The following is a 12,001-nucleotide window of genomic DNA, read 5'->3' as shown; positions in this document are numbered from 1 at the left end:
TTTCAACTTAACCACTTGTTGTTAAAAAAAAAAAGTCAAATTAGATATGCATAGCATCTGCAACATATTGTGTGATTATTAGTCACAGGGACCACTCGTGGTATTCTTGTTTTATTGTTAGCTTCTGTGTTTGCTAACAGGGACCTTGTGGAAGCCTGTTCAATTTTGAGACTTGATATTTTATGTCTTAAGTTCAGGCTGTTATGGGCTTCCTATTCCTGCTGCTTACCCATCATAGCAGTTTTGCCTACGCGCTGACGCACTTGTTTAACTATCTTAGTTGCTTGTCTATGCTTAGCAGCTGCCTCTGGGAACTGCTTGTTGTACAGATAGTCTGTGTACTGCAGTTCTGGTAATATAAGTCTCTGACATTTTGTTTTGGTTTGTATGTCTAAATTTGGCTTTAGGTTATAGCCCTGAATGACAGCTGTTCCATACTGAAATGGCTTCAGCCCAGCATCTTTTACCAGTGATGGGTCAACTGCACCCCCATCTTTTAGGCAGGTCTTTGCTAGCTTGGATTGTAGTTCTCTCAGCTGAGCTACTTCCCTCTCCATCTCCTCTTGCCCAACCAGAATTTCCACTTTGTGCCAGAAGGTTGTGTTAAAGTGCAGGTAAATCTTCCAGTCTAAAGTGTTCCACATCTTGATTTTCTCTGCAGTATTTGGTAAAAGGGAGCGGCGAGTTTGTTCACTGCGACTATTGAGCCGAAAGGAAACCATATCTTCCAAGGACCAGCAGAGGGAATGCTTGAGTAAGACCATGGACTCATCAAAGTATTCAGAAATGAGTATAAGATTGAAGTCTTTTTCTATGGCTGCAATAACCACAGTGGCTCTCTCCTCTAAGTCTGCAGCCCCAGCTGCAACATTGTTCTGAAAGCCAAAGTCAAAAGCCAGAATATTGTGAGCATAGTGGTTGTTGGCCACCGATGAGTTATAGGTTTTCCAGCTGTTGTTTAAGAAATCTTCCAGGCTATAGCTCTTACGAAAGGCTGGGATACTCTTGTAATAACTGAAGAGGGATTCCATCATAGCCACAGGATGCCTCAGTATGGAAAAGTAGAAGGTATCCTCAGGCATCACTTTTGCCACCTGGGAATAACACAAGGGCAAATTTTCAGTTCATGTCTAACATACAGCATACCCTGCCAGCCTGCTGATACATTTAGACCCCATTAAGATTTTTTGTTTTTAACTTTGCTTGGTGATTGATCACAAGCTAAAATATATTCCACACATGATGTCTGCAATCTAGTTATTCACACTAATTATGGATCCCTATAGCATTTTAGTTTGAACTTATTACATGAAACTACAGGACTGATACAGGTGCTCACCAACTTCACATGCCCACTGAAGTATTAATAGCAATTTAAGCCCCATTATGGCAACTAGATGAGGCAATTAAAATATATTCAGCTGCATCGTATTTAGCTCATATAATTAATCTTGATAACAAAAAGGGCTCCAGTTTTTAGATCAAATATTACTTCACAATATATTGTAGGTTTTAATTATTAGAACATAATAAAAATCAACTAGTCCTTAGCAAGTCTTACAATTTGATAAAAACAACTTCAGATAAACTTTAAATATGAAATATTACTGTCATTATGTCAATAACAAAAATTAAGCCAAAATGCTGAAGCAGTATGTACACCTTCACTGCTTCCATAGGAATTAGCAGCAGTAGCAGCCAGGTGCTGATTATCAAAAGCAATGACTAAATGATCATTAGAAAGTGTGAGAACCACTATAAAAGAAGACATTTTGGCAGTTTCTTGGTCTCAAGCAGGTGTGTTTTCATAATGCCAAGGAGGAAAGACATCAGCAATGATCTTAGAGAAGCAACTGTTGCTGCCTGTCAATCACAGGTATGTGAACACAAGCGCAGAGCATAGTGGCATGGGTAAAATTAATTTTATTGTGAAAAAGTCTCTTTGACAGGACTGGACTGAACTGGCTTCGACTGGGAGACATAGAAGGCTTAAGGCACAGTAACAGGGTTGGATAGGGACTCTATCTCAAAGGTACCAATGACGTTGGGTGACAGTTTCTTTGATTAATGGAAAATATTTAGCAGATAACCAAACTTTCTGGAGCATAGCCAGGGACTGGGGTCCAACAATGAACAGCCAACTTCCTGTTCTGTTCTGCTGTTCTAAGGAGGGCCAGAGGGAACGGAAAGATCTTGGTCTCTTTGTCTAGAAGCACTGGTGGTCAGTACATCAGTGAGTTTTTGAACAGGTACAACAGTGTAGCAGAGGAGGTCATGGAATTGTGGGTGTAGTCAGCCCAGGCGAAATGTGAGCTCAGTTGGTTGGACCATGCAACGTAGTGTGGGCTCCAGCTCCTGGTTAGCTCTGTCAGTCTGACCATTAGTCTGTGGCCCACCTTGGCTCTAATGACAGTGCAGAACTCCCTCCAAACCTGAGGAATGAACTGGGACCCACGGTCCACAGAAGTTTGAACACAATCTCTAATGCTGAAGGAAGCTCATTCACAAGATGCAACAATGGTGAGTTTGATGGTGTTAGCTGCTAACGGAGGGAGGTCAGTGGCAAAATCCACTGTGATGTGGGACCATGGTCGTACAGGAACAGGCAGGAGATGCAAGAGACCCGCAGATGGTGAGTTGCTCCGGGCACAGACTGAGCAGGCAGAAAAATATTCTTGCACATCCCAGGCTAGTGACAGCAACCAAAACATCTTCTAGAGGAAGGCAGTGGTGAGGTTTTAACCTGGATGACAGTTGAATTTAATTGGGTGTGCCCAGAGAATTACTTGGGATTGAACAGTGTAGAGAACATTGTTTGGTGATCTACCCCTGGGATTGGGTTCAGTCTGGAGGGCTATCCTGATCGGAGACTCAGTCTCCCAGAAAACTGCTTCGACAACATAGGTAGGCGACAGGATAGACTCCAGTTCCTGGGGTCCTGGAGGTGGAGAACTAGAAAGGGTGTCCGGCTTCCCAATCTGGGACCCTGGGCAATAGGTGATTTTAAATTGAACTGAGCAAGGAAAAGAACCCACCTGGCTTGTCTGGTGTTCAGGTGCTTGGCTGATCGAAGGTAGGCCAGATTCTTATGGTTGGTCCAAACCACAAATGGTAGCTCTAAACCCTCAGGCTAATGTCTCCACTCCTCCAATGCCATCTTCACTGCCAGGAGTTCATGATCACCCACATTGTAATTCTGTTCTGCAGGGGACAGATGGTGAGAGAAAAAGGCACAGGGGTGCATTATGCTGGTGAGACAAGGTTAGGTTACTCTGGCTGTGGCTCAGGAGGTAGAGCAGGTTATCTACTAATTGGAAGGTTGGTGGTTTGATCGCTGGCTGCTCCAGTCTGCATGCCAAAGTGTCCTTGGGCAAGATACTGAACCAAGTTGCTCCCAGTGCATCCATCAAAGTGTGATTGTGTGTGAATGTTAGATAGAAAGCATTTAGATCTAGACAGTGTTTGTATGAATGAGTGTGTGAATGAGACATGCTGTATAAAGCACTTTGAGTGCTCACATAGAGTAGTAGGAGCACTATATAAGAACCAGTCATTTATTTTTTACAAGATTGCCCCTACCCTGCTGTCTGAAGCATTGATCACCACAATGAATTGTTTGGCTGTGTCTGGTTGGATGAGGATGGGAACGAAAGCAAACAGGTGCTTGATGGATTCAAAGGCTCACTGAGCTTCAGAGTTACAATGAAAAAGGACCTTGGGAAAGGTGAGACTTGAGAGAGGTAAGGCGATTCTGTTAAAGTTTCTAATGAATTGTCGATAAAGTTAGCAGACACTAAGAAACTTTACAGTTCTGGCCAGTCCACCACTGTTTGAACCTTGGCAGGATCTGCTTTCACCTATCCTTTCTAAATTATGAATACCAGGAAGGAAACAGTTTCAACATGGAATTCACATTTTTCACAAATTATTTCCCGGAAGTCTTTGAAGTACCTGTCAGTGTTCGGCATGTGATTTAGAAAAGATCAGTATGCCATCAAGGTAGACAAAGACAGTTGAGGAGGTCATGGAGCATATCATTCAACAGAGCCAGGAAAACTGCTGGGGCATTGGTGAAGCCTAAAGGTATGATGATGTACTCAAAATTCCTGACAGGGGTGGTGAAGGCAATTTTCCACTTGTCGTCTTCTTTGATGTCCAGAGGTCCAGTCTGGTGAATATGATGGCTCTTTGTAGTAGCTCAAAAGCAGGAGAGTAATGGCAGAGGATATTTAACAGTTATTTCATTCAAACCTCTGTAATCAATGCAGGGATGAAACATTCTGCTGCCAGGGATGATGAAGATGGGGGAATTATATCTTCTGCCAATGAGTCTTAGATATACTTTTGCACAGTCTTTCTTTTTTTGGTTCGGAGAGGCCGGGGGGCACAAATGGCTGTGGCGGATTTCTTCTCTTATAGGGGTGAGATGGTGGTGGGGGGTGTCAACCAAGTGATTTCTCATGTACCAGAGCTGACCAGATTGCATGCAAAACATTGAGTTATATAGCGATATTAAATAAAGAGTTGATCCCCGGCAAAATGCTGCATCCTGTGTTAGGGAATGCTAAGTAACAAACAGGTTATAATTTAAAAAATATTTATTAAAAAAAAGGCTGAAATAAAAGGTTTGAGCATCGTGTGACATAGTTAACTGCAAATCACTACAGTGGAATTAAATATTAATGAAAAACAAAGGTGGTGTATTAGCAAAAACTTTGTACCACTGGTCAACCAAGTGATTTCTCAGAGATATTAATCTAAAGTATTGGTGAAATCTGCATCTTCTTAACTGTTCTATTAGACCGGACATGGCAGGAGTTCCCCTCCCCATCACTGAAACTTTTGTTACTAACGTAATAAACAAGTTATTAAAAGTCACACGTTAGCCAAGGTGGTTAGCAAGAGAGAGCTCAACTATGACTTCCTAATGCTAGCTCTGTTTCTACACAAAACAAAGATGGTAACTGATCTCAGAGTACTGAAAACAGTAACAGTGGCAGCTTGTCTAGCAGACTAGTCTCCCATCCAACCAGCTGCAAATTGCTGGCCTCTCAGCTTGACAATGAATGGCTCCAGCCATTGTTAACAAAGAATGAGAATGCCTGCCCCATACACATTTCATTGGCTAAGTTGTCAAGCTGTGTTAATTCTGCTTCCAGACACAATAGCAAACTGCCACAAGATGGCAGTGATGTAATGATTCCAAACACACCAGCAAATCTACATCAGAATGACTGGGAAAGAAAAGAATCAAAGTGTTGCAATGACCCAGACAAAGTTCAGACCTCAACCAAATTGAAATGCTGTGGTAGGACCTTAAGAGATTTGTGTGTAAAGGAGAGTGGATCAAAATTCCTCCACAATAATGTGAGAGTCTGATAAAGTCATACAGAAAAAAATTACCTCAAATGATTGCTATTTAAATGTGGTTCAACAAACTGCTGAATCATGGGTTGTACTTTAATTTTCATACACTTCTGCATTTTGGCTTAGTAATTGTTAAATAAGTAATGATAGTGTAATATGACATGTGTTGTTCCTCTCAGGTTATAGTTCCATCTTTTTAAGACCCGGGCCCTGCACTATGAAATGCAACATACCCAGGATATCTTTCCGTTATCTGGATTCATTTACCATAAGACTGGCAATCAGGATAACAAATCACACAAAGCTGATAACCAGCTTTGTGTGATTTGTTATCACACAAAGCTGGTTATCCGCTTGCTAAGCTAACCTAGCATTTCCCAATCTAGTTATGAGCAGGTTCACATGAAAGGGCTGATCACAAATATGAAGAAGTGTACTGGCGGCAGAGCAGCCAGTACACTTCCAGTACACTCAAAGGTACACAAAAAAACAAAACAAAAAAAACAATTAAATGTAGGCTTAGTCAATTTGTTTTAAGTCCGTAAGTATAAATAGGTGTCCTGTTTTTAGAATGCTTATAGAATAATAGAACTGTTGTAAAATTGTTTACAGCTAACAGGAAAAAACAAACAATAAAATTATGTAAAAATCTATTTTTACAACCACAGTTCCATACAAGTTAACATGCTGTGTAAAATGTAAATAAAAACAGAATGCAAAGACTTCATATGGAACTGAATGTGGGCACATTTGGAAAGACACCGCCAATGCTGAAAGGTATATACAGGTTTTAGAGTGACACCTTATTTTCAGTGAAGGCCTTGCATATTTCACCAAGACAATGCTAAATCGCATACTGCACCTATTCCAGCAGCATGGCTTTGTAGTAGAAGAGTCCGGATGCTGAGCTGCCCTGTCTGCAGTCTGGACCTTTCACCAGCTGAGAACATTTGATGCACCATGAAACAAAAAATAGGAAAAAGAAGACCCAGGATTGCTGAGCAGCTAGAATCCTCTATCACACAAGAATGGGACCACATTCCTCTCCCAAAAGTCCAGTATCTGGTCTCCGCAGTTCCCAGATGTTTACAGACTGCTGTTAAAAGGACGGGGGGATACAACACAGTGGTAAAAGTGGCCTGTCCCAACTTTTATGAGAGATTCTACTGCTATTTAATTCAAAATCACTTTTTTTTCTTAAAATGGTACATTTTCTCATTTTAAACATTTGATATTTTTTCTATGTCCTTTTGTAAATAAAATGTGTGTTTATGAGATTTTCAAGTTTTTGCATTCTGTTTGTATTTTCATTTTACATCGCATCCCAACTTTTTCAGATTTCAAACCTGTTGAACTCTAAATGGTATGCAGCATGAGTTATCATGGCAATACATCCTGGTAAGAATTTTCCTTGTAGTGCAGAAAACCCATGGTTATCCATGAAGGTACTTTGATAAGACAAAATCCTGCTTTGCAGTACAGGCCTCTGGTAAGGATTATCAGCATAACAGACATGGCAATTACAGAATTACAGAACTTAAGGTGCCGTTTACACGAAGCCGTTTTCACTGGAAACGGTGTCGTTTTGATGCGTTTCAGCCTTTCGTTTACACGATGGCGTTTCAGAAACGATCCGCGTTTACACGAGGACATGTGAAACGATGAAAACGATGTAGTTCCCATGCCAGGCCACAAGTTGGCGTTGGTTTTCTCTTTGCAAAGTTTGTTTACGCAAGACGTGTGTTACAGACCTCTGGTGGGGTCTGTTTCACACAGAAAGAAATAGAGACGGGAGACATCAGTTGCGTTCGGTCTGCAGGCTCTTCCTCGTCTCTTTATTTACAAAACGTTAAATCATCCTTCTCATTCACAATATCATCTAACATATCTCTAAACACAAACTACAATATTGAAACAAACTCACATCTTTTGCTCCACTGTATATAATATACAAAATAACTGCCCCATAATTCAGGGTCTCTTTTGTGCGCTGCTACTACAGCGAAATGCTACAGCTATCCTGCTGCAAAAACCTATCATGTAATAATATCATCACTATTTACCTGCTTATTATTACCTTTTTTTTTGCTGACACTTCTTTCTAACTAAACATATGAAAACCCATATTTTCCAACTAAAACACATCTATATCAAAATCTCAAAAGAAACAGAATACATCATCATATAAAAACACAGTCAACAACAATACTTTGCATTTAAGAGGTATATCTCGGAGCAACATCCATAACAAAATGAAACACACATTGTAAAGCCTCACCATTTCGTACCATTACCCACCGATAAGATGGCTGCTCTCCCGTCGGTCGACGGAAAACAGTTTATATTTCTTTTCTATGTTCGAACACACAACTTACAACATTACACAACATCACGAGCATCTAAACACAATCGCCTCTCTGTAAACATGTACTGAGGTGAAATAACTCAGATTACTAACCTGTTTCACACAGAAAGAAATAGAGACGGGAGACATCAGTTGTGTTCGGTCTGCAGGCTCTTCCTCGTCTGAAGCCCGGAAGCCCCACAGCACCGAATACCACCCGCGCCATTTCCCCCTAGTGGCGAAACTACACAATTACATCTCCTCAAATTCAACATAATACTACCATTAGCATTGGCCTTTCCACAAATAACTTCTAAGCAAATTACCATTGTGACGCTTACACTTGTAGGTGTCACACACTCCCCAACAAAATGAAAATGGCTCCTGACATTTGACCTCTTAAACTTTAACATATAACATTTACTCAAAATATTCAGATCACTTTGTGCCTCCCCTCTTGCTAACATCAGTAAATGAACTCTTTATAGTATACTGGGAGGATATATCTCTGTATACCATGAGATGATGGAATGGACTGTGGTGTCCAAAGGAAATAAGGTACTGAGTGATACAGTGGCATACTAGAAGCTGATGTGTTTGGCGATTCATGTACATCTGCGAAACTAACTGACGAATGCAACTGGAGAGAAGGCTGGCCAAGTGTTTCATAGGTGAACCGTGCAGCTGGTCGCCTTTCTCTCGTTGACCTTCTCAACCCTGGTACCTCAGCTGGAGGGGTCAGGTTATATGCAGACTGCATTTGCTTTTCAGGCAACAGTTCAACCCCCCCTCTGTCTTCTGTGAGGGCCGCTTCCGTGTCGATTGATCCCCCCTGTTCTTCTATTACCATGCGTTCCTCCAGTGGCGTCCCCTCTGCGTCCAGCGGCATCCCTTCGCTGACATCTGGATCCGACTCAGCCGGGACTACACATCTTGAGGGTACATTAGTAGAGTCAAAGGTATCCACAGCACTGTCTCCATGTCCACCTCTCAGATCGTATCCTAGTCCATAATAAATGGAACCCCCATCCTCATCCGAACTTGACTCGTCGTCTCGTTGCGCCTTTGTCTCTTGTCGAGTTGGTTTAGATTCTTTTCTTTTGACCCCTGGGGGCTTACTTCCTTGGTTTGTGGCTGGTAAGTCCCTGGAGAGCTCATTGACAAGATGTAATACATTGCGATGCAACACACGCTCCTTCTTTCCATCCATCTCTGAAGCCACCCTATAGACTGGGCTTTCTCCAATCTGCTGCTTCACCACATAGATGGTGTTTTCCCAATAGGACCGCAACTTCCCCGGACCACCTCGTTCAGTCAAGTTCCGTACCAGTACCCGATCTCCGGGTTGTAGCACAATTCCCCTCACATGTCGGTCATAGTACTTCTTCCCACGAGCACTTGACTTTTGACTGTTTCCAGATGCGATCCGGTAAGCTTCAGTCATCCGTTCCTTCCATTGTTTCACATAGTTCCTTGCTGTCTGTGGCTCTTCTCCAGTCTCCAGTTGGAATAGGAGGTCTACTGGCAGCCGCGGATGGCGACCAAACAGCAGGAAGAAAGGTGAGTAGCCAGTTGCCTCATGGCGTGTGCAATTATATGCATGTACCATCTGTGGAAGGTAATCCTTCCACCTTTCCTTCTGTTCGTCCCCCAGGGTCCGCAGCATCTGCAAGATGGTGCGATTGAAATGTTCAGCTGGGTTGCCCTGGGGGTGGTACGGGGTCGTGCGGGAGTGTCCTACCTTGCCCAGCTGCTGCAGAGCTCGGAACAGTTCATTTTCAAACTCCCGCCCTTGGTCATGATGTAGCTTCAACGGATAGCCAAACCTCAAAATATAGTCATTAAAGATCCTTTCAGCAGCAGTTTTGCCACTCTTGTTGCGGGTCGGATAAGCCTGAGCATACCTAGTGAAGTGGTCTACCACAACTAAGATGTACTGGTATCCACCCCTACTCGGTTCTAAATGCAGGTAGTCAATCGAGACCAATTCCATGGGTGAGCTTGTGACGATGCTGGCCATGGGAGCTCGGATGCGTGCCACCGGCTTCTTTTGCTTGATGCATGGGCACTGCCGGGTGACATAAGCTTCGATGTCTCGCTTCATATATGGCCAATAGAACCGAGGTCTCACCAAACTGAGAACTCTCTCAACTCCGACATGCCCCACATCATCATGTAGATGTTTGAGGACAAGCGATCTGAAGCTTGTTGGCAAGACTAGCTGATGCTTCTCTTTCGCTCTGCGGTACAGGATGCCATTCTCTATACTCAGTCTTGTCCACTCATGCATCATTTTTCTAACGGGACCTCTCACCTTCTCCTTCATTTCAGGGGTGAGTACTTGACTTGACTCTTTCATTCCCAAAATGACACCGATTATGGGATCTGATCTTTGAGCTTGGATTAGTTCAGCTAACTCGATGGGCGGACCCACCTCTTGGATGCCTGGTTCGCCCTGGCTGTGCTGTGCTAGAGTCAGAGCAGCGATCCAGGCTACATCCCCCCGCTCGCCTGCTCCACAGCCTTCCCAGGTAGCAGCAACCGCTTCCCTCGGGAGCCCGTTCGTACACTCCCCAATATATCTTTCGATATCAAGAGGGTTTCTCGACAGTGTATCTGCATCGACATTGACTCTTCCAGGTCGATATTTGATGTCAAATCTAAAGTCAGACAGTTCCCCCACCCACCGGAAACCAACCGCGTTCAATTTGGCAGTGCTCATGACATATGTTAAGGGATTATTGTCTGTGTAGATGGTGAAGTGCGGGGCGTAATAGAGATAATCCCTGAATTTCTCGCAAACGGCCCACTTGAGAGCGAGAAACTCGAGTTTGCCTGAGTGGAGTCGATAGTTTCTTTCCGCGGGTGTTAGCGTTCTTGAACCATACCCTATCACTCTGAGCTTCCCACCCTGTCTCTGATAAAGGACGGCTCCAAGTCCGTCATTGGAGGCATCCGTGTGAAGCACGAAAGGGAGCTCAAAATCCGGATAAGCGAGGACAGGAGGAGCTGTCAACCTGTCAATCAGCTTACACAGAGCCTCCTGATGTTTCACGGTCCACTCAACTGGAGTCTTTGAGGGTAATTGTGCACCCTTTCCCTTTTGTCCCTCTGTTCTTTTCTGGGCTTGCAAGAGCTCATAGAGAGGTTTCGCTATCCTTGAAAAATCTTGGATGTAAGAACGATAATAGCTCAAGAAGCCAGTAACCCTTCTTACATCCCCAACTGTCGCTGGTGTCCTATCTTTCAAGGCATACACGGCCTCGAGGTCTTTTGGATCAATTCGCACCCCCTCAGCTGAGACCAAACGTCCCACATACCTTACTTCTCTCTTGAACAGGTCGCATTTTGCAGGTCGGAGTTTAACTCCATGTGCCTGCAAGGCTCTTAGGACTTTTCTCAGTCCTTCCACGTGGTCCTCAAAAGTCTTCGCATAACACAGGATGTCATCCAGGTATGGAATACAGCACTCATCCCGTAAGGGAGCCAGCATTTCTTCCATACTCCGCTGAAATGCCGCGGGTGCGTTGGTCAGCCCAAAGGGGATCCGCACCCACTCATAGAGACCCCAGGGGGTGATGAAGGCAGTCAGGTGGCGTGATCCCTCGGCTATGAAGCCCTGGTGGTACGCCTTCCCCTGATCTAGCACAGAGAACCAACTATAACCCCCCAAAGTGTCAATGAGATCCTGAATTCGCGGTAAGGGGTGCCGGTCGGGCACCGTGCGCTGGTTCAAGAGGCGGTAATCTATACAAAGTCGAAGGGATCCATCCTTTTTCCGCACACACACGATGGGTGCAGAATAAGGAGATCTGGACTTAACGATCCATCCCTTTGCCAGGAGGTCCTCAATATACTCCTTAACCTCCTTGTAAAGGGGTTTCGGGATGGACGTATACGATTTCTGAATTGGGGTTGTTTCCCTCAGGGTTATTGTCATTTCCAAGCTAGGAATGCACCCCATGTCATTCTCATCCCGTGCAAATGCCCCAGACTCCTCCCTCAGCATTTGCTTCACTACTCTCTGTTCATCCCCTGTTAGATGGCTAATGTCAACAGGCGGATCCCATTCCTCTGCAACTTTACTCCCATTGCCCTTCGGAACACTTGTGGATTCAAGGTGACCAACCCCCAAGGGTGCCTTTGGCAAACTGGTGGTTGGTAAGTCGGTTTGTACAATCCCGGCAATCGATTCAACAGTCCCAAGAGCGACCCGACTGGTGAGCGTCACATCATGCTTGGTGTGATTCCCAATGGGGACCCTAATATACGGGACTTTTGCTTCATAAA

At 43.9% G+C, this 12,001-nt stretch overlaps 1 protein-coding gene across 1 annotated transcript in view; it reads right to left on the bottom strand.

The window, feature by feature from the left end:
* Positions 1–212: 212 nt before the first annotated feature.
* The window catches only part of gal3st2 (galactose-3-O-sulfotransferase 2), a 32,540-nt gene continuing 20,751 nt past the window's right edge, over positions 213–12,001 (bottom strand). The window contains exon 4 of the mRNA XM_030743719.1: positions 213–1,094. Coding sequence (XP_030599579.1) covers positions 213–1,094 — 882 coding nt within the window. The remainder of the gene's footprint in view (positions 1,095–12,001) is intronic.

The sequence above is a fragment of the Archocentrus centrarchus genome, chromosome 13, assembly GCF_007364275.1.
Source record: "Archocentrus centrarchus isolate MPI-CPG fArcCen1 chromosome 13, fArcCen1, whole genome shotgun sequence".
Lineage (NCBI taxonomy): Eukaryota > Metazoa > Chordata > Actinopteri > Cichliformes > Cichlidae > Archocentrus > Archocentrus centrarchus.
Note: the sequence above shows the minus strand (reverse complement) of the source record. Positions and strands in the feature narration are given on the sequence as shown.